The 26393-nt window shown below is 32.8% G+C and overlaps 4 protein-coding genes across 7 annotated transcripts; 1 reads left to right on the top strand and 3 right to left on the bottom strand.

The window, feature by feature from the left end:
- The first annotated feature begins 327 nt into the window (after positions 1–327).
- Positions 328–4050, top strand: LOC107909345 (protein root UVB sensitive 4). Of its 3 annotated transcripts, none has more exons than XM_041089561.1 (10): positions 328–933; positions 1164–1310; positions 1431–1577; positions 1697–1759; positions 1841–1917; positions 2176–2281; positions 2876–2978; positions 3062–3144; positions 3325–3390; positions 3466–4050. In XM_041089561.1, the coding sequence occupies exons 1-10, from the start codon at positions 463–465 to the stop codon at positions 3697–3699; spliced, it is 1497 nt and encodes a 498-aa protein (XP_040945495.1). In that variant the 5' UTR covers positions 328–462; the 3' UTR covers positions 3700–4050. The 3 variants fall into 3 exon arrangements, with proteins under 3 accessions (XP_040945495.1, XP_016692316.1, XP_016692317.1); XM_016836827.2 differs by having other exon boundaries at positions 331–933; positions 3062–3213; XM_016836828.2 differs by having other exon boundaries at positions 793–933; positions 1148–1310; positions 3062–3213.
- Positions 3959–9458, bottom strand: LOC107909344 (extra-large guanine nucleotide-binding protein 1). 2 transcript variants are annotated; one of them, XM_016836825.2, is made up of 8 exons: positions 7854–9458; positions 7619–7756; positions 7430–7534; positions 7135–7320; positions 6497–6677; positions 5881–6125; positions 5163–5326; positions 3959–4786 (listed from the first exon to the last, which is right to left on the bottom strand). In XM_016836825.2, exons 1-8 carry the CDS (start codon positions 9021–9023, stop codon positions 4207–4209), a joined length of 2769 nt encoding a protein of 922 aa, XP_016692314.1. In that variant the 5' UTR covers positions 9024–9458; the 3' UTR covers positions 3959–4206. The 2 variants fall into 2 exon arrangements, with proteins under 2 accessions (XP_016692314.1, XP_016692315.1); XM_016836826.2 differs by having other exon boundaries at positions 5881–6122.
- Positions 9459–10823: 1365 nt separating this feature from the next.
- LOC107909346 (protein JINGUBANG) lies at positions 10824–12636 on the bottom strand. Its single transcript, XM_016836830.2, has one exon. It carries the CDS (start codon positions 12574–12576, stop codon positions 11047–11049), a length of 1530 nt encoding a protein of 509 aa, XP_016692319.1. The 5' UTR covers positions 12577–12636; the 3' UTR covers positions 10824–11046.
- A 1725-nt stretch (positions 12637–14361) lies between these two features.
- LOC107909347 (uncharacterized) lies at positions 14362–16646 on the bottom strand. Its single transcript, XM_016836831.2, has 5 exons — positions 16336–16646; positions 16175–16227; positions 15122–15298; positions 14964–15044; positions 14362–14855 (listed from the first exon to the last, which is right to left on the bottom strand). Exons 1-5 carry the CDS (start codon positions 16393–16395, stop codon positions 14669–14671), a joined length of 558 nt encoding a protein of 185 aa, XP_016692320.1. The 5' UTR covers positions 16396–16646; the 3' UTR covers positions 14362–14668.
- Between the last annotated feature and the right edge of the window lie 9747 nt (positions 16647–26393).

The following is a 26393-nucleotide window of genomic DNA, read 5'->3' as shown; positions in this document are numbered from 1 at the left end:
TATTACCCTTCTTTGTACATACCTGTGGAGAGCGCTTTAAAGCTTCCAACCGGAGGAGGAGTGCAATATGACTTACAAACACTATGAGTTTACATTAAAGAAATTTTAATATAAATGTACTAGCAAAATTTATTTTTTAAAGATATGAAAAAAATTTAAAAATTAAATTTGAAATTCAAGGAAATAATTTAACTTGGTCAAATGACACTAATAAAAAGATTAATTCTTTCTAAATTAGGAGCTGAATTCTTTCCCGAAGCACCTTGAATTGAAACGTTTCGTTTTAGTCCAAAAATAAATATGTGGTTTTTAGAGTAACTACCTTTATCCTATATCAACTCTGTTTCTTTCTTAAACCCTAAACCCTCCCCTATTCCCAGCCAATCCCCACCCCTTAAAATACACTAAGAATTGGTGGAAAAATCGTTAGAAAGCCCTAAATTTCATTGTCCCCGATTTCTCATGCAATCCACTATTTATTACAAACCTTCAACTTCTCATAATTTCCAACTCCCATGGAAATCCACAAAAAACCCTGCGTTCAAAACCTTCAGATTGTCCTCAAAAACTCTAACTTTGACCAATTCGCTAAGACCCCAAATCACGTTCGAGCTTGAAGGGGGTGCAAACGATGGCTTTCAGCCATCTAACCCGGTCAAGCTCCCGGTAGTGATACAGAGGCACGGAAAAGTTTCGAGGTACTTCTGGGATGGGAGTCGTGTTAGGTTGCTTCGTGTTGATGGCGACGGCGTTGACGGCGGAGGCTCTGGGGTGCCGTTTTGTTTCGATTTGGATAAGGTGGTTGAAGCTTCAAGCTTGGCTATTAGGAACTTTTTTATTCCTAAGCAAGTCAGTGAAAATTATATAGGCTATGTGAAGTGGAAGTTTTTGCACAGGGTTTTTAGCTCTGCCCTTCAAGTTCTTGCTACTCAGGTAAATGGAATATTTATTTTATTTTTTAATGCAAAATTTTTAGTGGAATTTTTCTTCTATTTTTTGGAATTTTGATGTTAATTTTATACTGTATGGTTATATTATGCATTGGATTTTGACAGTTTAAGGGAAAAAAAATTATACATTTCTATCTTCTCGTTGTTAGACATTGATTGTAATTTTCACAAAACTGTATTTAACTTATTTTTGACAGAATGTGGTGAAAACAGGCAATGTTTCGGGCTATAGGAATCGGGTATTCTCGTTCACTCACTTCAGCTGCTGCACTTAACTGGGTATTGAAGGATGGACTTGGACGATTAAGCAGGTGTATTTATACGGCTAGTTTGGCATCTGCTTTCGATACCAATTTGAAGGTAAGTTTTGTGTTACTTTTTCATCTTCTTTGGCTCGTGCTCATGTTATTATGATTCTTCTTAATCACAGTTTTGCAGTTACCAGTTATCTTACTATTTGTTGTCTTATCTCGTTTGAAGAGAGTTAGGTTTACAACCTCGATGCTGTTCACTTTTAGCATTGGAGTTGAACTGCTCACTCCGGTATTTCCTCACCACTTCTTGCTTCTCGCGTCATTGGCCAACGTTGCAAAACAAATGAGTTTGGCATGCTATATGGCAACCAGCGTAAGGATTCGGTTTTCATTCAAGTGTAGCATCTTTTAACTTTCATCATCTCAGTCTTGGGATTTTTTTTACACGTTGTATGCTTCGGTGTTTTAATGCTTTCCACCATGAATGAGCAGCCTCCCATTCATCGAAGCTTTGCAATAGCTGATAACCTTGCTGAAGTTTCTGCAAAGTCACAGGTTACAGTTCATCCTTCAAATTCATTGCATGGTTGATACTTTTTGTGTGGAAAATGCTCTGATCTTCGGAATTGTTTTCAGATTCAATCAGTATGTTTTGATAACCTTGGACTCATGCTTGCTGCTGTCTTGAATATGTTGCTCAAGAACAATCAAAGGTTTATACTCTTTAATCTCTCTACTGTTTCAATGATGTTGCTCAAGAAACAATGAATGGTTTATACCAGTTTCACTGTTTGCTATTTTGGACATGCTCATTTTGTAACGGCAATTCAGTACCATTGATTAGGCTCATGCTTGTCTAAAGCCTTATATTATATGAATTTGTTCCTACTAGTGCATAATTATGCTTGATCTTTCAACTCATTCTATTTGGAAACTAATTCCGGTTTTCTTGATTGTCCCCCTTACGCTAGGCTGCAAACTGGACTACCTTTCATTCTATACCCTATTTTCTCAGCAATTGACCTGTTTGGAATATATCAAGGTCTGAAGCACGTCCATCTGCAGACCTTAACTAAGGTAGAATGTTTATTTTGAGTACATTTTCAGCTTTCTCATATTTAAGTTGTTACTCTGAAGAAATAAAAGAATCCACATGTCTTTGCTCTGATACCATTAAAATGTGGCACCTCACACCTGACCCCGATGGGGGATCCAAATGTAGGATGTCACATTCTGTTGCCAGAGCAACTCAGACTATTATCATTCTTTTTCCTTGAGTTAAATGGACGAGCATGGCATAATCCATAAGTTATACATTATGCACGTATATAAGGTCAAATGGGCCCACATAAAGTGACCCAGGGTCTCACGAGGTCAAAACACAGAGTCAAGATACAAATCCAAACTCAATCTATCAAGATGGAGGGTTGTGTCTCGAGACAGTGAAGCCATGTCTCGATATATGCCTCCCCTGTTTCAAACTTGTTACTTTGAACTGCGTTGTTTTGAGACAATGGGGTTCTTGTCTCGAGACTATGACCCTTATGTCACAAGACACCTTATTCGATGTTCATTCCTTAGAGCATGCGGACAGTTGAAAAGAGAGTTTCTGTTTTCCTGTCTTCTCTGGGTTTCTTAATTGGTTCTCTCTTTTTCTTTACCAACATTCAGGATAGATTAGAAATTATAATCGGTTCATGGATTTCATCCGGATATGTACCTTCACCTGAAGAAGTGAGTAAAGATGAAGAAATCAATTTTATGTGGAGCAAAGGTAAAGGTTTTTTCATGGTTATGGTTTACCTTTTATTCACCATTTACCTCAGCTGGTAACCATGGATGAAACATTTGGATTAGGCAAAGAGCCATTGCGCATCAGAATAGGGTGCTTGAATCCCAAGGCCCAATTATCCAAGTTGTCGGTGATGACAATGCAGTCTGTAAGTAACGAGGATCATTATTTTATATGCACGGAAATCTTCTACCAAGGATTAGCAAAAACTAGAGAGGTGCATATGCAATGCAATCTTTACTAGCTGTATTTCACTATGGTGCTTACATGAAAAGATCTCATTTGTGCCTTTTGTTCCTTTTCATTTTGTTCTCGTACGAAACTCTAGCAAGGCATCCTTCTTTGCATACGGGAAGGAGCTCGCACGGCTGATGTTATAATGGGATTATTGCAGGTGAAAGGAATTAAGTTTCACATGTACTCACAAGCTTATGTTTATTGCTGGTGGCTAAATGTTGTGTTGTTGCAGGCTTGCTATGTTTGCAAGGCACTCCGTTCAAGCATGTGGGAAAGCACAACAAAGGCTAGTGATTCGTCGGACTTAATTCTCAAAGAATGGTTTAAACTGCTCGATGATAGCAAGCGGTACGTACAGCAACAGTTCGGGCCGTTGAATGAACAAATGATGGTACGAGGTTGGGCACTTAAAAACATTTTATTGAACACAGAAGAGCAGACACGGTACAGTTACATGGATGACTGAAACATAAACATTCCCTTGAATCAAGTTGCTCTTCACAAATCATCGATGAGTATTTGGGTTCGCATTGGTTCAATTCTTTTTCATTCAAGAAAAGCCAACAATACAACCATTTTACACAAAATGCTTTGTTGTAATATTGGACATTTGCTCTCATTTAATTGTAAATAGAAAAAATGACCCTTAGCAGTCATAATAAGGTACTCTTAAGTGATTGCTGCAATTAGCACATCTTTAACATACTTGAAGAGCCATTAGCAAATCACTGAACCATGCATTTCCATCATATATTACAAATGAATGTAATGAATTGTGTACAGAGGAAGAAACTAGACAAAGCATTTTACAAAAATACATCTGGTCTCACTGTATAAGAAATGGAGATTCACTATATATTCCATTATAATTTGTATTCTAATACCCTAATAAAGCACCATAGCATGAGTCATGACACTGTACACTGGCATTGATGACCAAAATAGAGACCTTTTCTGACCCGGAAATTAGACATCAATGAGAGAAGGAACTTGCTTCGGTGCTATAAAATGAGTGTTCACTTAAGCTGAAGTTGATTCTCTCTTCATCCCATTTTAGAATCTCCCTTGCAAATTTAAGTGCGGCATCAACACTGTTGGGTTCCAGTCCCTTCACGTGTGAAACATACAACTTCCGGCCGGTGAGTGAAGAATAAAGTCTCTTGAACTTGACAGCAACATAATGGAAACCTAATTGTCCCAGGGTAGGGTTATTATTAATGCTGTTGCTATTTGTATTTGTACGATGACGACTGATCAGGGGATGAAAATCATCAAACCACTCGCATCGAGTCAATGGTACCCGTTCTACCTTTTCCTCGAATATATCAAACTTGTTTAGTATTAAAAGGAAGTCCATCTGCTCAAATGTTGGATGAGTAACAATGGTTTCAAAGAATTTCTTGCTCAGTAGCATCTTATTAGTCCCATCAGCAGAGTACTGGTCATAGTCACTCAATGAAACACAGAAGATGACCATCCCAACATCTTCAAACATCTCTAGCCACTTGCAATTTTCTCCAAAGCCTCTTGCTTGCACTCTAATTAATTGGTACCTGAGATCCAAACAGACTTTTAAGGATAAAAGACACTCCACAATAGCCTAATGAGTTTTCAAAATTCAATAGACACTGTAGATCAGCACAGAGTACACTGGTTTAGCAAAATAACAATGATTTTTAAGTACCAATTGGTTGATAGCAATCAACAAGAACTACAGCCTCATCACATGCAGAAAACTTCATTGGAAAAAGCACGTGATTAAGACTTTGCTTGGTAAGAAAGGGAGAACTTGTTAATCTAATGGTTAACTTACAAATTAGAAAAGTGATCATTAATGTTAACCATTAGATTAACACGCATTCCATCCTTACCTCTTTCCATCATTCCTACCAAGCAAAGCGTAAATGTGCACTCAACATTGGCACCAACCTGAGCAATGAATCATGCTGTTCGGCAGTGTCGATATTTTCATCGGGTGAAGATTGGGGAAAAGAAAAGTCGACACAGGCAAGACCATTGGAAGAAGTAACACCTTCAGCATAGAGGATATCTAAATCAGAAGGTTCATAGTCCGTTTTCAATATCTCATCAACCTGGAGAGTAGCAAAAAAAAGGTATTAGAAAATAATTAAAAAAGACAAGCACTGGTCATAGACATAGAGATTATCTGGCATAAAAGCTCAATACAAAATGTCGTGCCATACAAGTGCAACTGTGCAACTATTAGTGCCAATTGAGATTGCTTGACAGATCTGTGTTAAGAATGATAGACCAGTTTAAGAGGTCACTATAACTTTAGGGATTAGCCTAGATAGAAGGCAAGTGTATTGCTAAATAAGCCAAATCTACGAAACACAAAGAAGTCAGAAACTTCTCCTTTTGTGTCAATTAAATGTTTGTCTCTAACCACATTCTGAGGGTACAATTCGTCATGGAAGCTAGTGGAACGTCAATTTTACATCAAGGACTAATTTAGTTATAGGCAACAAGTTGGAAAGATAAAAGGAGTATTATTCTTGAAACTAGTAATATGTTCAAGAAACCTTCATAACTCTGATACATAAACCTAGCTATATATATAAATCAATGCTCTCTGAGAAGTTACAACAAATTTAAACAATAACTTCTGCATCAACCATAATCTTACCCGCTCGAGGTAATAACTAGCAACACTGGGTAACATTTCCAATTCATTTCTCCTGTTGTAGGTTTCCTGAATGGCTGCATGCTTCCACAGCTCCTCAACTAATGGAGCATATTCACGAGTAGCAGCTGGAAAAATGGCTTCTAAATTGCCCGACACCATAGTCTTCAGAAGCCAGTCAGAGAATGATTTGAGCCTCGGGCCAATGGAATAGATAGTTTTGCTGTCAGAACCATCACTACTACCTGCTAATAAACACGAAAAAAGAAATAATTAGATGGTTCAAATAGAAATGCTATTAATCAATTCATTATGCTCATGCTGGATATGAAATGCTAACATGCCCTGCAAAATTTCAAGAAAATCTAGACTTAAATCCATAAATATCCATATATAGAGAAGTTACTCATAAAGCAGCTGTCTATCAAAAACATAAACATTGTCATATTTGAACATCCAACAAGAGATGGGTATGAACTAATTTCTAGGTGTAATAAGCTTGTTCCTTCCAAAGTAATCGTTCTTTAATGACGGCAGAAACATGCATATACATTCACAAATCGATGCATATGTAGGTAAGAAGGATGATTTCGAGAATAAAATCAACACACAGCCTCACCTTCAGGTTCAGTTTCCTTGGAACTTATCCTTTTCCTCATTTCAGCCAAACTCTCTTCCTCAAAACGTTCACGGCCCTCAAGAAGGATGCCAAGATAACCATACACATTGGTTTGGATAGTCAACTTAATATTTTCTCGCTCATCCTCTGAGAATGGTACATCTTTATAAAGAATCTTTGCCTGAAACAATCCATTTCATTTAAAAGATCAATAATGAGTTGGATGCAGGCAAAATGGTAAACAAAAGCACTGAAATCAAAGATGCATAAAAATTCAGGGACAATTTCCTATGCTCACAATTAAGAATATAAAATTTCCCTACATCATGAACTTGAGAATCATAAATGTTCTAACAGACTATCCCTGAGAGTCTATTCGCACTATATCTCTGTAAAACTATGGTGTGTCAACTACAGAAATATATAAATTCTATAGAACCATTAGAGGATTATACCCAAACATAAAGAGACCCATACGCTGATTAAATAATTTGATTGATGCACTTAAATATTTTTTTGTGTGCACATAAAGAATGCGAGGTTCTTATACAAGCGGTTTTTAGCGAAGAAAAGCTCTCTGCACGAGTACAACTACAAATCAATGAAAGTTAAGATGTGATTCCCAATAATTTATTTACCTGCTTAAATATGGTACTTGACCCAGATCCAGTAGATCCAACCAACAGAATTTTCTGTAATGTGCGCTGCTCAAGATAGTCAGGAACAGATCTGCTGGTCATGCTTTTCAGTTGCTCCTCACAAGAATTAGAAGATTTAGAAGGAACAGGCAGTGACAATACAGCACAGACAAGCTTTGTTCCAGCCTACATTAAATTTGAATGATAAACGAATGCTTAATAGAACTATCTTCATCCAAAAAAAGGAAAACATAAAAATGCAAAGTGCATATTGAAATATGCATATATTATATACCTTTCCCCATATATATCCTTTCGTATTTTTTTGTCCCTCTTCTTGGTATGACCCGTCCTCATTCACCCAAAAATGTGGGTTGCCTGCAACTTGAACCCCTGCCAACTGCAATGTTTCACCAAAATTGTCATTGATAATCTAGCACAATAGTGACCATCTAAACAACATTAGGTGTTTAGAAATTTAAACCTGCAACATCCGAAGTTCAACTTTTGTGATTTCTCGTCCATTTATGAAAACTTGTGTGTTTCCATTGCTAGCATCTGGCCTGAGAGAACCACCAACATTTAGATGGGGACTAATTATCTTCGAAGGTTTCTGTCCCTCCTGTGAATTGCAGAAGAATCATCAGTTTCCTAATAATACAAATGAATTCTAGCAAAGAAACCAATGAACAAAGTCATTAGAAAGATCCCATATTCACCTTTCCCCAAAGACCAGATACTTTATCATACCAATAGTTTCCGGGCTTTAGCTTCTTGGGTGGGTTAGGGCAACTCTGCAATATAGCTAGCTCCTCATACGAAAGAGCTTGACCATTCACAAAAATATACTCAGGGGGCAGCTGATTTGCTTCACAAAACTTTTCAGCCTTCATTATCTGTCTTACCTCCAAATCATTAAGCAAACGTTTAAGCATTCGAGAACACTTTCCCAAGCCTCCACGTTTCAACTCATCAATTGGAAATCCAATACAAGTAACACATTTCCTTCCTTCAGGCATAGACCCCATAGCTCTAAGCACACAATTACTACAATACTTGGCATCACAAACAATACAAACCTCCTTCTCGGTAAACCTATTCCCTTTAAAACATCGATAACACGACCCTTTCTTCCCCTTTGTTTGCGGCTCTCTTTTAACTCTAACAACCTGAGCTTGCACCTCATCTTGACTAAAGTCCTCATCGAGTCCATCGTCCGATTCAATATCTCGAAAAGTAACAACCTGAGGCCTCCTAACATCACCATTTGACTCATTATTACAATCCCCTGTCTTAAGCGATGAAACACGCGAAGACGGGTAATCCAAACTCAAAACAGACTCGTTAGAACCCCAATCAGCTTGATTCAAATCATCATCATTTGATATCCTAGCTCGTGACGAACTTCCCCTTGATTTATCAAAGCTATCACAAGAATCAATCTTACTCGAATGTTCATTACTAACAGAACAAACCGCTGCTAATCCCCTCGAAGAACTATCATTATTAATAATCAATTCAGCTAACTCCCCAGACTCATAGCTACTCAACTCCCCAGATAACAAACAATTATTCGTATCCTCAGAAACCCTTTCTTCAAAAGCAATAACCGAAGTTGGTGAAACAGTAGGTTGAAGAAGCAATTCTTTAGAAAACTTGTTACGATCCGGTGCTAAAATTGGAGGCACAACCGGTATATGTAGTTCAGTATTCGAAAGGGGTACCTTAGAAACAACAGCCGCAACTGGGATTTTCTCGACGTTGATCGGAACAGCCCGTGGAATATCGTACGTCACCGGAGGACCGGTATACTCCACCGCAAAAGAATACTGTTGGTCTTCATCATTTTCTTTGCTTGGAAAACCAGCAACCTCCTTGGGTGGTGGCATTTTTTTCTGGGTTTTCACTGATTAAACAAAAGGGAGTAGAAGAGTTGTTCAAATTTGGGGAAAAAAGAAGCAAAATGAAGGTAAAGGGTAAAGCGTAAGGGAGGGAGGGTGAGGGAAAATGACAGCAAAAAAAAAAAGGGAAAAACAAAAAATTAGGTAATTTACTGGGATTGGCTTAGAATTGGAATCTAATTGTATAATTTAATAAATTGTTTTTCAAGATTTGTAAAAAGAGAGAGCATGTGGGGTATGAGCTGTGGAAGAACTTTTGTCTTTTTAGGTAAGAGGAGGGACCAACTTGTTCAGCTTATGTGAAAAAATTTGAGTGGTGGTGTATTGGAATTGGAGCTATCAAAGGCCAAAAAAAAAAAATTAAAGTACTGGAGAAAGCAGCCATGGCGGAATTTTGGATTTGGCTGTGGATTTTTCTTTTCGTTTTTTGATGGTAACTTTTCTCTTGATTTATTTTGGTTTTAAATGATTGAATTGATGAATCTCTTTTTTGAATTTTGAACTGAAATAATAATTACAAAATTTTGAGTTGAAATCATATGATAAAAACATCAATATTGAAGGAGGTTAGATAAAGAAAAATAAGGGTGGGTTTTAGATAAGTGATTGGGTACGATGTTATGTGTTTAGTTTATTTTTTTATCTCATGTTAAGTATCGTTGTAATATTTAATCTCATCGTCACTACTGTTTTTATATTAATAGTAGATAAACATATCATCATCCAAACTAAACCTTCCTATGAAACATCTTTTCAATAAAAAATTTATTTGTGATTTATTAATATGGATATTGTTGTCAATATAAGAGAACGTGGTTCGAGTACATTAAAACGTATTATTCTATTATTTATGAATTGAGGAGAGATTAAGCATTATGTTAAAAAATATATAATCAAAAATTATAATAAAATTGTTCTAAAATACAAATAATACAAAGGGATTAAAATTTAAAACACCCACAAAATTGTTTGTTGGCATATCAAATTTGATTAAAGTTGCTTTTATCAAACTTTCATGCTTTGATATCAAGCAAGCACAATTGTAGTTTATGCTAAAGATTAGGGCAATTAGGCCCCAGTTTAATTGCAATTTAAAAAAAAATAGATTTTTCTGTGGCTTCATTGGACTAAAATAATAATTTAAAATTACTTATAATTTAAAATGTGTTTTTTACCATTAAATTTATTTGTAATTTAAAAATTTTCAAAGGACAAAAATAATAATTTATCATTTTCGAGAGGGGGCAAGGTATCATTTCTGAGTTGACACAAAATTAACTATCACTGAAAGTGGTTAATGAAAGTTTGAACGTCTTACTAAAGTTTTGATAAAAATTCTTATAAAAGAGCATTTGTGGCACGACAATGAAATGGAGAAAGATTGTTTATTTACAAATATTTGAGGGTGGACTCGAAACTGCAAAAACAAATCTTTATCCGTAGACAATTCTTATTGCTCGAAGAACATGTTAGGAAATGCAAGCTTTTTAAATAGAGAAAAGGGTTGTTGTTACTGATGATGGAACATGCCAATATTGTACAGGGACTCGATTAAGATACGTTGTTAATGGAGGAGATGAGAAGATGGGTGAAATATGCATCAAAAGTCAGAATATCCTAAGTTTATATTTTTTTATCAATTTAGTCTTTATTTTATTTTTGAGTTAAATTAGGTTATTAACCTTTTAAAAAGAGTAACAATACTCGCGCACTTCATGTTAACACGACGTTATTTGCCTTATATATTACGTCAACAAATAAATTAATAATTATAAAAAAAATTCAAAATTTTGAAAAAATATATAAAGATTCAAAAGAAAATAACATGAACTACACATAGATGGGCCTTACATTGAATCGAAATAAAATTCGTAGGAGGAGAAAAAAAATGAAAAAACGGCAATTCGTTACATTTCCTTCTATCTTTGAATCTGGGCATGACATAACATCAATTAGGCCATGGAGATCGAGTCGAGCCCCGAAATTACGTTTCATTATCGTTTCCCCAAAGTTAAGTCGATGATGATGATGAGGTCGGCGTACGTTTGTCGTCCGATGAATCAATCTCATTCGAGCTTTGAATCGACTGTTCTTCCTCTGATACCCGCCAAATCTTCACCGACTTATCTAGGCTACCACTGTAAAGAATCCACTCATTTTCAGTCGATTCTTGATCCTTTTCGATCGCCAAACACTTAATTGGACCCTTATGACCTTTCAACGTCGACAACCAACGATGCTCGTTCCCTGCCGTTCTTTTCCATATCGATATCGATTTATCTGCCGATCCGCTAATCACGAGATTCCCCGCCGTTACCAAACAAAGAACAGCCAATTTATGTCCTCTAAAAGCACCACCATGAGAAAAATGATTCTCACATTCCCAGTAATTAACCAACCCATCGGAAGAACCACAATAAACAAACTTAGAATCAGGGCTTACAGCCAATGCTGTAATAGCACAATCCTGTTTCAACAATGTTTGAGACAATAAATGCATTGTCCCTTTCCCTTCCAATTCTCGTCGCCATACCTTCACCGTCCCATCCGCCGAACCGGTAAACACCAAACCATCACACCCGACAACGATCGAGTTCACCGCATCGTCATGTGCTTGAACCGATTCCAAACATTTCCAATCCGAAACACGCCACACTTTAAACGTTTTATCCCAAGAAGCAGAGTACAACAATGTTTTATCTTCGTTAAAACTCAAACACGACACTGCATCCGTATGTCTTAACCAAACATCACGACGACAAGGCTCCGTTTCGAAGTACCGTCTTGGTTGAATCGCGGCTTTTATATAATCTCTAATCGTCGGTAACGACCCAACTCGTTTATGTACTCCATTATTATCCATCTTACTCGAAACTTTCCAGACTCGAATTTTCCCGTCTCGATGACCCGTAAATATCTTATTCCCGACGACGACAATCGCTTTAACCAATCCACCACGTGATTTAAACCATGAAAATTCCTTTTGTTTCATCCAAACACGTATGTTTTTACTATCAGAACCTGTATATAACAAGTCCCCTATAACAGCCAATGAATAAACATGTCCTTCTTCACGTACTAATGACCCAATCAACTCCTTAGAACAGGTCGATTCATCATCTATCGACGAATCGTAGACCACCAAAGCCGTCGTTGACCACGGCGAATTCACGTACGAAGATGGCGTTGAATCACCCGAAGGAGAGCTCCCCAATGCAGAATAATCATTACAATTCGTTAAACGCGAACCACCACCATTATCATCACACGACGTCGTTGGTGAACTACCCTTTGAATCTTTAACCTCCTCTTCGCCGGCGATGGAACATTTTATTTTCGCCAGTTTCCGGCTGACGACGGAGCCTGTTTCTTCAAATAAAACGTTGAAAGCACCCCTTTTTTTAACCCTAATGGATTCCATGCAAAACAAGGAGGTAACGAAACCAAGGTAGATGATCCAACGAAAGGGTAAACCATAAAATAAAGTTACACCTAAATGAAGGAGAATAAAAAACGAGGGGAGGCAATGGAAACGCAGCATTTGCAATGCCTTACCCCCCCTTTTCTTTTTCCCCAGAAGAGAAAATGATCGAACAACAAAGAATTTTGTGCCATTTTGTTCTTGTTCTTTAGAAGGTAGCTTGGATGATTGATTGTTGCTGTTTTGGGATTGTTTTTATCTTTATCCAATTGGGTTGTGACACGTAAGATAGACTTGTCTTTTTCTTAAAACTATTTTTGGTCATCTTATTCAACGGCTTGTGCAAAGGAAATTTTATTTATGATCATATTTGGTTTTGGTCCCTTTATTATGCTTAAATTTGAAATTTATCCTCCATATTTTAATTCAACATAATTTCATCTTTCTACTTTTATAATGTCATTAAATAACCTAAATTGATATCACCACCAACTATTACAATTAAAATGCTTGTGTTAAATCGAGTTCCTATTAGAGGATTTCACATCAATGATATTATGGTAGACCAATGATATTATAAAATTAGAAAGACCAAATTATGTCAATTTTAAAGTACCTAAACTAATTCACAAATTCAAATATGGTAGACGAACCAAATTATGACATTTTACTACGCTAAAATTTTAGGATTTAATCATTGTACTTCAATTCAAAATAATTCGAACTCTTCAAATATTTAACAATATTAACTATTTCAATCAGCTAATGGTATTATAAGAATAAAGTGACCAAATTAAATTATATGGACCAAATCAAAATTTTGAGTAAAGTAAAGGGACAAAAACCATAATTTAATCTTTAGTTTTTTGTTTCTTTTAGGTTTAAGATTGTGGCTAAGAATGTTTGTAGGGAACAAGTTTTTTTAAGGTCGTTGTTGGTTGCATGTAGTGAAGTTAGGATTATATCAAATATTTTTTAAGTCAAAAATAACTCCCGAAATTTAAGGTGAATGTTTATTTTCATAATAATAATAATAATAATAATAATAATTTAGACAATGGATTAATTAGTTGTTTTTTTAATACATAATTAGTTGTTGATAACATAGCTAACATAGATTTGGTTCTGTTTTTTTTATTGGATAATTTCATATTCAAATAGGACCAAATCTAGGTTTAGTAACTTATACAAATGGTTAAACATGATTTGAAATATATTACATAAATAATTTTTAAATTATTTCTCCAATATTTTAACAATCGGAATGATAATGAACATGTATTTTAATACTATTAAATACGCGTACAACCTTTAAATTTGTAATTTTTAATTGTTTCATTTATAATCATCATAATAATATTAATTATAATTTAAAAGAAGAGCTCTTATCATAGAAATCCCTACTATATGCCACATCAATTACCATCTCATCAAACGAGCCCCACTTATAGATCATCCTGTCCAATCCAATGAACCCCTAATCACATAACATGTGATTCCATGAGATCAAAGAAGATCCCAAAACATATAAATCGAGAACTTAATGAGAGGGGCGAGTAACCAAATTACCTAAGCTTCCCACCTAAGGGTGGATTTGGATAGACGATACGTTTACCTACGATTAGTATAAAAACAACGGTGATCGTGATTAGATACTATAGCAATAATGTAGCGTGAGATAAAAAGTAAACTAAACACACCGCACCGCACCCAACCGCCCATCCAAACCCACCCTAAGCCTCCACTATTCCTACACCTTTCTACTACCCATCTCCAACCACAACTCTCCGCTTAACAGGGTGAACCGTCTTAAGACACCGCCACCTCATCTTTGTATCAACATATACATGTATATATATTCATAAGATAAAACTTTTGCATTAAGAAAAGTTAGTATTTAGTATATGAAGTAATTTCCATCTCATTAAAGGATAAAATGATACCAAAAAGAATAGTATTTTTTCTATCTAAATAGCTTGAGTGTGCGATATTAAATTTGCTCAAATAATAAAACATGACCAAAACCACAAAGGGCACAAATTGTTGGAATCCCTATGAGCAAATTAACAACCCAGAGGAGGCTTACAAATAAGAGGCAGCTCATTTTTCAGCTTCATTTCGTTCAGAACCCGCAATAGGAATAGGCTGCATTGAACCCTTTTTTAGAAATATTGGCACAATCTCAGGTTCAGAAGGACACTAGCAAACTTCATTACAGTCTTTTACAACTTTCACGTAACCCAGAAGTTGATATGGCACAACTAAGGCGGAGTACTTGGTTAGAGTTCTTTAAAACCAAAGATGATCTTGGAACCTGCATTTTCCCTTTCTTCAAGAACTCCAAGGAGCTTTGTAAGCATTGAGGAGGTGGTATGTCATTCAAAATAACGGGTTCTACCCTGCATATAACAAAGGAAAAAGCTTAATTTCGATTCGAAATGCTTCTTTTGTTATCTCAAAGAGAAAAAGATCGCTTTTTTATGATAACGAGAAGAGTAACCTCTCACCCTGAGTTTTTCTTCTTTTTCTTTCTTGGAATTGGATTTACCTCAGCCTTCTCATCCTCGGAGTCGGATAAGAAAACTTGTCTGCAAAAAAGAACATGTCATCTTAACTTTAAACTACACACGCAAATTGTATAGATGGGTAGATAGATACGTCATACTTTTCACGAGACGAAAGCATTTCAACGATGTTGGTAGGAAGAAACCCCTTCTTAGCCTGAGATTCCTCATCAGTTTCGGTTTCTACATCTTCTTGGACCTTTTCAACCTTTGTAGATTGACGGGGTGTTTTCCTCTGAGCCCAAAGCCTTCGACATTCTTTTCCCTCACGACGAACCCTATAAAGAAAAAAAAACAGAGTAAGCTCCATTAAAAGTAAAACTTGATGCAATCAAAAGGTCAACAAGACAATTACGGAGCAGAACAGCATAAGCATTCAATATGATCCAAAATTTTCTTCTCGAAACCGTAAAGTTAATAACCACCAATTCTTTCTCACTGTATTCGAAAATACCAGTCACCGTCTTTCTCAAAAATAGCAGCAAAGCAAACAACTACTGCATTTTCGAGACAATCCCATGAACCGAGGGGAGCTAGATAAAAATCATAAACCACAGGTAACTCAAAACCAGCATGGCGGCATATCTAAACTCTAAAGTCCCATACTTCATATTTAAAAGAATGAGCTTTAGCATCACAACATTAAATGAAGCTCAATACTAACCCCCGAATACACTAATACTCAACCACTAATCACAGCAAGCGCACAACTGCTGCACTTTCAAAACAACCCCATGAACCATGGGGAGCTCAATAAAAACATAGACTGGCATATCTAATCTCTAAACTCAAAATTCCCATACTTCAAATATATATATACATGTTTCCGGTCAAGAATGAACTTTAGCATCACCGCATTACCACAAAACCGGCCAATTAATCAACCTTGTCTTGCTCTGATGTTAAGTTCCATAAAAATTTAATCAATAAAACTCTTACATTTAACCAAGTATTCATTTAAACCTGGTAGTAACATATCAATGTCTTGAGCAGCTAAAACATACCCAAAGCTACAAATTCTTCTCCAATTTGATTTAAGCCAATCAAATAAGCAAATTGATTTTAAACAAAATAAACAAAAAAAAATACCTAAACAATTTTCTCCAATAATAACAATATATATTAAAAAGAATAGTAAATAATAAATTAACTACCTGGCCTTGTTTTCTTTCTGGATTTTTCTTATGTTCTCATCTTGCTTTATTCCCTGCAATCAAACAATTTTTTAAAAAAGAGAAATTTTGAAACTTTCTTCTTCTTTTTTCCCTGTAAATTTTCGATTACAAAAAGTATATATATGATTTTTTTAAAATACCTGCTGGTTTGAAAATTCTTCAGGTGCATCAGAATCGTAATCTTCTTCTCTTTCCGACATGTTTAGCTGCGTCGTCGACTGTTTCCGGTTCAAGTGTTTTTAAGACTGCTACTGTCTCTGCTTCTCTAGGGTTTAAATTTTTAAGTTAACGCCATTGAAACCAGAACTTGAGAAAATATAATATAAATTCACCAAAAAGTGACCCAAAAATGTAATGGCCCAAAATTTTTATATGATTGGATTGTGAGGCAATGGGCTACTTTCGATGTTGTTTGTTTTTTATTTTCTGCTGAGCCCAGAAATTTTATAATGGGGATGATTATTTGAATTATAAAATTTTTCAAGGGTTGAAATATAATTTACAATTTTCTTAGCTAACAATAACAACTATTTTTTAGTGTTTGAAAGAACAGATAATATAATTATTCGACTTTGAACTTGACAATTGGGTCCACTTTGATACCTGTATTTTTTTGGCCTATTTTGGCACTTAAACTTGACAACTAAATTTATTTTGACCTTCCAACTTAAAAATATAAAAATTTGATAATATGACACTTTAAAAATTGTACCACAATTTTTAATTTTCAAGTAATGATGTGGCACAATCTCATAGTGCCACATCCAATATTTTAATAATCAGATCGGTGATTGAATAGGTCAAACCATCGACTATTGTTTCAATCAATTGGGATAATTAAACAAATAATTGAAATTCATAAAAGTTAAAAAAATAAAAGGGTTAATCTGTAGTTTACCCCCTGAATTTGTCCAAAAGCACCTGGTTGGTACATGAGCTTGTATTCCATCATACACATTGCCCTAATTTATTAATTGTTTTAATTTTTTAAGGGTTAACATGTAGTTTGTCCCCTGAACTTGTCCAGAAATACCTATTTGATACCTGAACTTGTCCGGAAGTACCTAATTGGTACCTGAACTTGTCTAAAAATTTATACTTTTTAAAATTAAATTATATTTTTCAAAAGATTTTTAATTTTTTAATTAATGTCCATCATGTGTCACTGTAGTATTGGCCATCAATGCCACATCAACACAAATTAATGGTGTTAGTGCAAAGGTACCAACCTAGGTGAAAATACAAGTTCAAGTACCAAAAAAAGTTTAGGTACCAACTAAGTACTTTTGGACAAGTTCTGTAATAGCTCGATTTTCAGAAATGTCGAAAATAGTGGTATGAGATCACCAAATTCAGAAAATAAGCTCGTAAATTTTATTATCAATAATTACGAGCCAAATATGATTTTTAAGAGATTTTTAAATTAGTAATTTGTATTTTATAAAAATTTATTAAGTCAAGAAATTGAGGAATAGAGGTATCGAGACTTCGATGTTATAAATTGAGCCATAAATATTTTTATAAATATTTACGGAGTGTCAATATGGTAATGTTAAAGTTTCGTCAGAAAATTTTAATGTTTTGGCAGTTAATTAATTAAAAAGGACTAAATTGAAAAGATGCAGAACTTGCTAAAGTGATTAAATAGCTTAAAAATCAAAAAAGGAATGACTAAAAGAGAAAATGGACCAATTTAAGTGGCTGAGATGGCATACCGTTAAAAAAAATCTAAGATTTTTATGTATTAAGGACAAAATTGGAATTACAATAAAGTTTATGTGGCCAAATTTTATTTTAAGCATTTCAAGACCATTTCTTCTTGAAATTTCGGTGGGAGACAGCCATGGAAGAGGGTTTGGAGCTGGTATTCCATATTTTGGCTTCAAGTAAGTTTAATTCTTGCTTTGTCCTTGAAATTTTTATATTTTTACACTTTTACAATTAGGTCCAACTTAGTATCCTACTAGTTTCTCATTTTGTTGAAAGTTTTGGAAGATACTAATGATAAGTTCATATAATTTTTCTTATTTTGTAATGAAATTGAGATGTTAATGGATGTTTAAAGGTGTTTTATTAAAAAAAATTAGATGAAAACATGTTTTAGGGATTGAATTGAAAAGTATTGAAATCGTGGAGAAATTCTAAAATTTCATGGAATCCATGGGCTGTTCTTGATATGTATGAGAAATACTAGTCTTGAATCAAGGATTATATTGCAAGAATTTCATTTTCCAAGCCTAGGGACGAAATTATCATGTATTAAAAGTTTAGAGTCAAATTGGTAATCAATATATTACACTAAACAGTTTTGGGCAGCAGCAGTGGTCTAACTTTGAAAAATCACCAAAAATTGTGAGAATTGAATTAGAAGGAGAATAAAATATGAAATTAAAGCTTATTGAGTCTAGTTTCTCATAGAAGAAATGGTGTGAGCAATGGAATTGTAAATCATGAGATATAATAAGTTTTGTGAGACAATGTCAGAATGATTTCGGGTTTTCCTGTTCTGACTTTAGAAAATCATCAAAAATTGAAGAAAAATAATTATGAGTTATAATTTATATGTTTAGAATCCTTGATGAGTCTATTTTCAAAGGAAATAAACGGAAACATCATCCGAATTCTGTATAATTAGACAATTCATTTTTAGTAGAGAGTGGTCTGAGCTGTCAAACAGCAAAATAGGGGAAAGTTTAAAGAATAAACTGTATTAATTGGCTAAACCAAAAATTCTGAAAATTTTATAGTAAGAATATATGTGAGTCTAGTTTTATGGAAAATTTACGGATCTTAATTTGGAGCTCTGTAGCTCCAGATAAAAATAATTTAGTGACTTTGACTTGGATAAACAGCTTTGAATATACATGTGAGTGAATAGTGAAATTATAGTTAATGTTGTTTAAGTGTGGTATATACATTAAGGGTGTGAAATGGAGAGGAGGAGGAGGAAAATTGAAAAATATATGAATGATTTGTGTATAATTGGTCATAGGCTTGATTATAATTGATAAATGATGAAATAGAAATGATGCTTGCATTTGTGCATTATTGGTCACGGTTTAAGCTCATTGTGAAAATAAAGTTTCATAGTATGTGTGTATGGTATATTCGGTATATGATTTGGTATGAAATAATGTCATGAATGGTTTATGAATTAACACATGTCGGTAAGCATGATACATGAATAAATGTTGTGTTCATCCATGCTTATAATGCTTGTGCTATGTGTATTTGGCTAATGTATTTGGTGTACATGCTTAGGCTTTGGCCAAGCAGTGGCTAGATTATGCCACGTTAAATTTATAAGTTATGCATTGAAATTGTAAGTGCCTAATTGATATGGTGCTTGTGATATGCGTAGGAAACGGGTGTGGAAAGGTAATGAAATAGTAAGTTCATATGGCTGAAATTTAGTGATTAAATGTTAATTTCATGAATTATATAATGTATGATGAAATATATATTTATTGTTGAATTGAAAATAAAATAAAAATGCGAAAATCGAATAAATGATCAAATTAAGCGGAACGCCGAATTTGAGTACTTCTGATCAAGAGATAAAGTGATAAGTGGTAGCTTTAGCTACACTTATCTGATCAAGTGAAAAAGTGATAAGTGCTACACTTATCTGATCAATAGACAAAGTGATAAGTGGTAGCATTAGCTACACTTATCTGATCAAGTAACAAAGTGATAAGTGGTAGCTTTAGCTACACTTATCTGATCAAGTGACAAAGTGATAAGTGTGATCAAGTGACAAAGTGATAAGTGGTAGCCTAGCTACACTTATCTGATCAGGGACAAGTGATAAGTGATCATACGTAAGACCATAGTTATACTATGGCAAAGTGGAAGTGAAGTACTCAATTTTCCGTAACCGTTCCCTAATTTGATTAAGGATGGTAAGTGACAAATTGGCCCAAAAGAATTATAGTAAATGGATAAGTGGTAGTGAGTTTATACAAGGGGACTCACCAATGATTGTGGTTGACAGGTGAACTTAGTAAATGTGTTAATGAATGGTATAATTGATAAACGTTGAATTAAATGGTAAATACGTATTAGTGTTGAACTTAATGACATTGAATTGTACGTGAATTAAATGGAAAGTGCTAATGATATGATTTGAATTGTAAGCATGAGAAACTGCGAATTGAATGAAATGGAAATGAAACATTGAGTTGCATGAGTATGTATCGGGTCTCGTAGGACCTAATTATTATGATTATAATATTTTGAGGATATATTGTGAAAAGTTATAGAAGCATGTTAATAATTTTGAAAGTTTTAATTTAGATGAAATTTTATAACTCAGTTAAATACGTTTACAAGTGTATGTGTTCTGGTAATACCTCGTACCCTATTCCGGTGTCGAATACAGGTAAGGGGTGTTACAAGTTCGGGGGCAAACTTTATATTAACCCAAAATAAAAAATAAACCATTACAATATGTTCCACTGTCTATTTTTGTTATGATTTTTTATTTTTACCAATTTTAAGCACATTTTGAGTCAATCGATTCAAACCATTTGTTCAGACCGTTATATCAATTAGTTCTCAATTCGTCTGATCCAATCTTGTTCCAATAATACTGGTCACATCATCAAATATTGACATAATTCGAGTTCATGGGCCAAATTGAAACTAATTACCACGTTTTAAAATCAAAGTGGAAAAAATACAAGTACCAAAGTAAACTTAATTGCCAAGTTTAGAGACCAAAATTTATATTGTCCATTGAAAGAACAAGTGAGACTAAAGCTCTTGTCTACCTACTTTCAAAATACTCAAATATTACTTAAATTATTTGTTAAATGATTGCCCCTAAACAAAAATTCAAACTCATGCAACAAATGGCCAAATAAATATGGGTCGTGAATCGGATTAGGATATTAATCGGAAGAAATGCATTAAAATGTTTAGTCTATAAATTGATATGGATTAGTTGAATTGAGTTGTTAAATCAATTTTTTTTATAATAACCAATCCGATTACTTATCTGATTTAATCACTAATCCAATTTTGAAAACTTTGATCGAAATTGAAGGAGCGAGAAATTAATATAGCACTGTAAGGGTAAGGTTTGTTTATAGTTTATCACATTTGGATAATGATTGGAGGAGGTGCATTCGGATGATAAGGTAATGAATGTATGCTCAATAAGGTTTGATTATTCCACGTAGACCATGACGTGTCAAGTTAAAGACATCTTAATGAATGAGATTGAAACATATGTCTTCAACTTTTTCTTTTGTTTATTGTTCTCTTTTGCAAAATAATACCCCATGAAATTTAATATTTTTTTCGGATTTTAAAATTTATGTTTGATTTTCTAAATTTATTGATATAATTTTTTGAAGTAAACAAAAATACTCTAATTTTAAAAAATGATATTTCAATGAATTTGAATTTTGAAATTCAAAAAATAGAAAAATTAAATTTTAAATTTACAAAAAATATAAGGACTTATGACATATTTTAATATTTTTTTCCTCCAAGCACTTAAAATTTGAAATCATCACCAATGAAAAGTCTTGCTCAGGAGGAGACGGTGGACTCAGGTATTACCTTGCTCAGAAGGATTCAAAAATTTATGTGTTCTGAAGGATAATAGGAGGTCAAATACGTACATAGAGATTACAATTTAATTGCAGATCAACTAGCAAAAATTAGCCTTACTTGACAGGCAAACATATAGATCTTTGAAGTGTCTCCTATACTGTGTTTATAACTCTTCAATAAGACAAAACATTCAGTGTTTCTTAATAGTTAATTTGATATAATTCTATTTTATTTTTCAACAATAAAACATACTACTTTTATCTCGAATAAAAGTAATCTCGAATTATAAAAACATAAGTCCATTTTACAAATTTTATTTGGACATGGGAAAATGAGAACAATCAATCTCACACATCACTTTCTAATGGCACCATGTTTTGAAAAATCAATCTTGTTTTGTTTAGCACAAGTCATGTTGTAAAAGGCATAGAATTACAACTGGCCATGTGCAATTCCTTGACTTGCTTAAATCCAAGTTAATTTCAAGTCCCCACGCCTTTTTCCTACCTTTTTTATGTTTCTTCCACACCCTTCCGAGTGTCATTATTTTCCACAAATTAGACGTTGGCTTTGACTATGTCAATAAAACCCAAACCATTTGTACATCCTTTCTACACCCTAACTTGCACGTTATGAATACAAGGGAATAAGGTAATTTTTTTTCTTTCGGTAATTAGGTTTATTTTAATATTTAATATTTTTTATTATATTTTAATATTTAAATTTATAATTAGATCTATTTTAGTATTTGAATTTGGATTTTGTCAAGATTTGATGATATGACCAGTGTTACTAAAATATTATCGAATCAGATGGATCAAGAACTAATCAATATAACAGTCCAAATAAAGGGTTGAATCGATTGACTCGAAAATTGCTTGAAATTGGTAAAAATTGAAATTTGAGTTTTCTTTTAAATTGTTTTTTTTAGATTTTTATGTTTTTAATTATTTATTTAATTATTGTTGGTCTGGTGGTCGAACCAATCGAATTAGTTGAATAGAGAACTAGTGGCCTAACTTGTTCAATCACTACTTTGATTATTAAAACACTAAATGTGACACTTTGAAATTGTATCACATCATCACTTAAAATTACATATATATATATATATTTTAATTTTCAAGTGATGATGTGGCACAATCTCAGAGTGCAATGTCATCCAACTTTTATAATTTTCAAGTTTAGGGACGAAAAAAAATATAAGTGTTAAAGTGAACCTAACTGTCAAGTTCAGGGACCAAATATTATATTATCCCTAACAATAATTACAAATAGGAATAATAGAGGATTATCTAAATTTGAATTCATAAATTTGTTTAAAATTTTAAATCTATTTATTATTTATAAATTATCCATATATTATTGTCTATATTTAAATCTAAATCTAAATTTAAATTTAAATTAAATATTATTATCGATCGAATATCTGAAATCTAAAAAAAAATATTTCAAAATTTCCAATAACTTTTCGAATATCCAAATATGCAAAATCTGAATTAAAATATGTCAAGATTCATTATATATGTAAACAAAATTATAAGATGTATCCGGATATATAAATTCAAATCATCATTGTTATTTGAATAAGACAGATTAAATATTCAAATTCACAAACCAAGTTGCCATCCCTAATTATAAACAACACATATATGAATCAAGTATAATTAGAATAAAGTATTACAAAGCATAATTAGACTCATAATCAAAATATATCTCGAGTCAAGCCAAAATAGTTGTAGAAAAAAGTACATAAATGATATATGGTGAGACTCGAATAGGAGACATCAATGTCTCAAAGCTCAACCTTACCAACTCTATCTAAGCTCCATTGCAGGATCGTTACAATGTCATTTTTAGTTACATTATTGTTACCAAGTGAATGCTTTTTAAGGTTAAAATATGTCACAGGTGCTTTTACTATTCACAAATTTAAAATTTAGTCCCTATACTTTTTATTTTCAAGAATTTAGTTTCTCTACTTTTCAAATTTCAAAATTCAGATCTCATTGTTAACACTGTTAACTTTTTTTTGTTAAATTTGTTGGTGTGACATTTTGAAAGAATAATAATAAACTCACTTGGTTGCAATGTAATTTAAAAAATGACGTTATAATGAACACGATTTTAATAAATTATTTTTTAATAATATTAACAATTAGGTTTGAATTTTGAAAATCTGAAAAATATAACAACTAATTTCCTAAAAATAAAATATATGGAATAAATATGAAATTTAGGGTCTGTTTGATTGATGGAATTGATTTTCCGGAAAATCATTTCCAACTTTTCCAGCGTTTGATTGGCGGAAAACATTTTCTATTTGAAAAATGAACTCCAAAACAAGGGAAAATGGGTTACATTTTAGGGAAAATGTCTTACCCTTTCAATTTTCGTAAGACATTTTCCGTGCTCCCCTCTCTATCGCCTCCTTCATTCATTCCTTCATTTCCGGTAGAAAACTGCTTCTATTTATTGATTTTCCAGTAACTTGTTTTTTTAATTATTCAATACTTATTTTTTTAACACAATTACAAATAATTTATTTGATATTAGTTTTTTTTCAATTTATAACGATTAATATTGTAGCTTAATAATTGAGTATTATTATAAATAAATCATTGCAATATATGTAAAAATAATTTAAAATATAAAAATTTATTAATATATGTAAAAAAAACTTTTCCGGAAAATATTTTCAGGAAATCTGTCAAACAGCAGAAAATATTTTACACAGATTCAATTAAACACCAGAAAATATTTTCCAGTAAATCATTTTACAGAAAAGTAAAACATTTTTCAGAAATAATTTTATGGAAAACATTTTACTGGCAATCAAACAGACCCTTAGTTATGTGAAATTATTGTGTGATAATCTTTTCTTTTCTTTTTATACAATGAAGTCAACCACATGTTGCGACCATGATTAAATCCTATGGTTAGGTCGTGCTATTTACTCAAATACACTTTATCTACTTAACAGTTAGTGAAGTTAGAAAAAAAAATTTGGAAGGCTGAAATTAATCTTTTCTAGAGACTTCAAAATGTAAATTTTTTTTATAGTAACTTTAATTTTTTATAATTTTTAAAAAGATTAAATCGAAATTTTATCATTTTAAGAAGTTAAAATGTAATTTTATCATGTATTAATTTTTAATTTTTTAAATTCTAAAAGGGTTAAAACACAATTTTTTAACTTAATCTACTTGGTGATCAATTGGTTGACCCTGTAACCTTAATTTCTCAAAGGTCCTTTATGATAATATTATCATATAATATGATAAGACAATATTAATATTATCATAGAATATTTTAAAATGAATGATTTATTAACATATTTTAAATACAATATCTACTTGTTATTTGTAATGTTGCTAGGTCAATTTTCCACACAACTTGTCCCAAGCTACATGCACACAAAAAATACGAAATAAAAAATAAATATATTTGTTGAAATATTTTTGGCCATGCATGGGCACTCGTCATGCATGCAAATTTCCAAAGGGTTTTTAATTGTGTCTAGAAAGTCATTTTCAATGAGTTAGGCACCATGGTGTACTTCACTGGTCAATATTTGCTGCTCTTTTTACATCTTCCTTCGTTCAAAATTAATGTGGAAAATTCACTTACATTGCCTACTGTTTTACGAACCCAAGATGGAAAATTTCAATACGATTTGAAAATTTTAAGTTGAATTTTGAGTTTTATTTACGAAAATCAAGAAATTAATCTAAGAATAATAAAGTGACACGTAATTGAATAGTAAAAAAATCAATAGTTCATGTGTATCGATAATTGGATTCATGTCATTAAAGTAGAGGATTAATTTTGTAGTTTTCATAAAGTAGACATGATTAGACTGAGGTTTTACTATATAGGACAAACTAAATTAACTTGTTCTTAATAATTTGGTCTAATTATGGTTTAGTCCTTTAATTATATTGATATTTGGGATTTTATGTTTCACTTTATTTTGGTATGATTTGGCCATGTTTTTATAATATTATTGGCAAGTCCAAATTAACAACATTGTTAATTGCTTTCATCAAATTGATGATGTGAATTTTTTAATTGTTACTCGATTACACTGCCAATGGTACATGGAAACAAGGGCGAAGTCAGGAATTTTTTTAGGGGAGTCGAAATTAAATTGTAACTTTTGCGATAGTAAAAATACAATTTCACCATTTTAATAGCTTATATCTTTATAATTTTTAAAGGACTAAAACAAATTTTTATTATTTTTAGAGGATAAAAATATAATTTTACCTTTAAATTTTTAAAAAAAATTAAAAGGCCTAAATATAATTTTTTTCCATTTTTAGAGGGGGCCGGAACCCTTACCAACTCCCCTAACTATGCCCCTACATGAAAATTCAATTTACCTTATTCAACTAATATTAAATTTACATATAAACTAAATGTTATCGATTTGAACCTTCTAATATAAGATGAACAAATTATGTCAAATTACAAAGATTCAATTAGTTACTCTTTATTTATTTTCTTTCCCTCTTTTTAATCCAAACATAAAATTAAGTATATAAACCCCTTTGGGAATTGGATTTCAAACCATGAAAATGTTTATTTTTATTTTCTCAGCAATTCATCTTCATCAAGCAACTCTTCTTCATCA

The sequence above is a fragment of the Gossypium hirsutum genome, chromosome D03 (genome assembly GCF_007990345.1).
Source record: "Gossypium hirsutum isolate 1008001.06 chromosome D03, Gossypium_hirsutum_v2.1, whole genome shotgun sequence".
NCBI lineage: Eukaryota > Viridiplantae > Streptophyta > Magnoliopsida > Malvales > Malvaceae > Gossypium > Gossypium hirsutum.
Note: the sequence above shows the minus strand (reverse complement) of the source record. Positions and strands in the feature narration are given on the sequence as shown.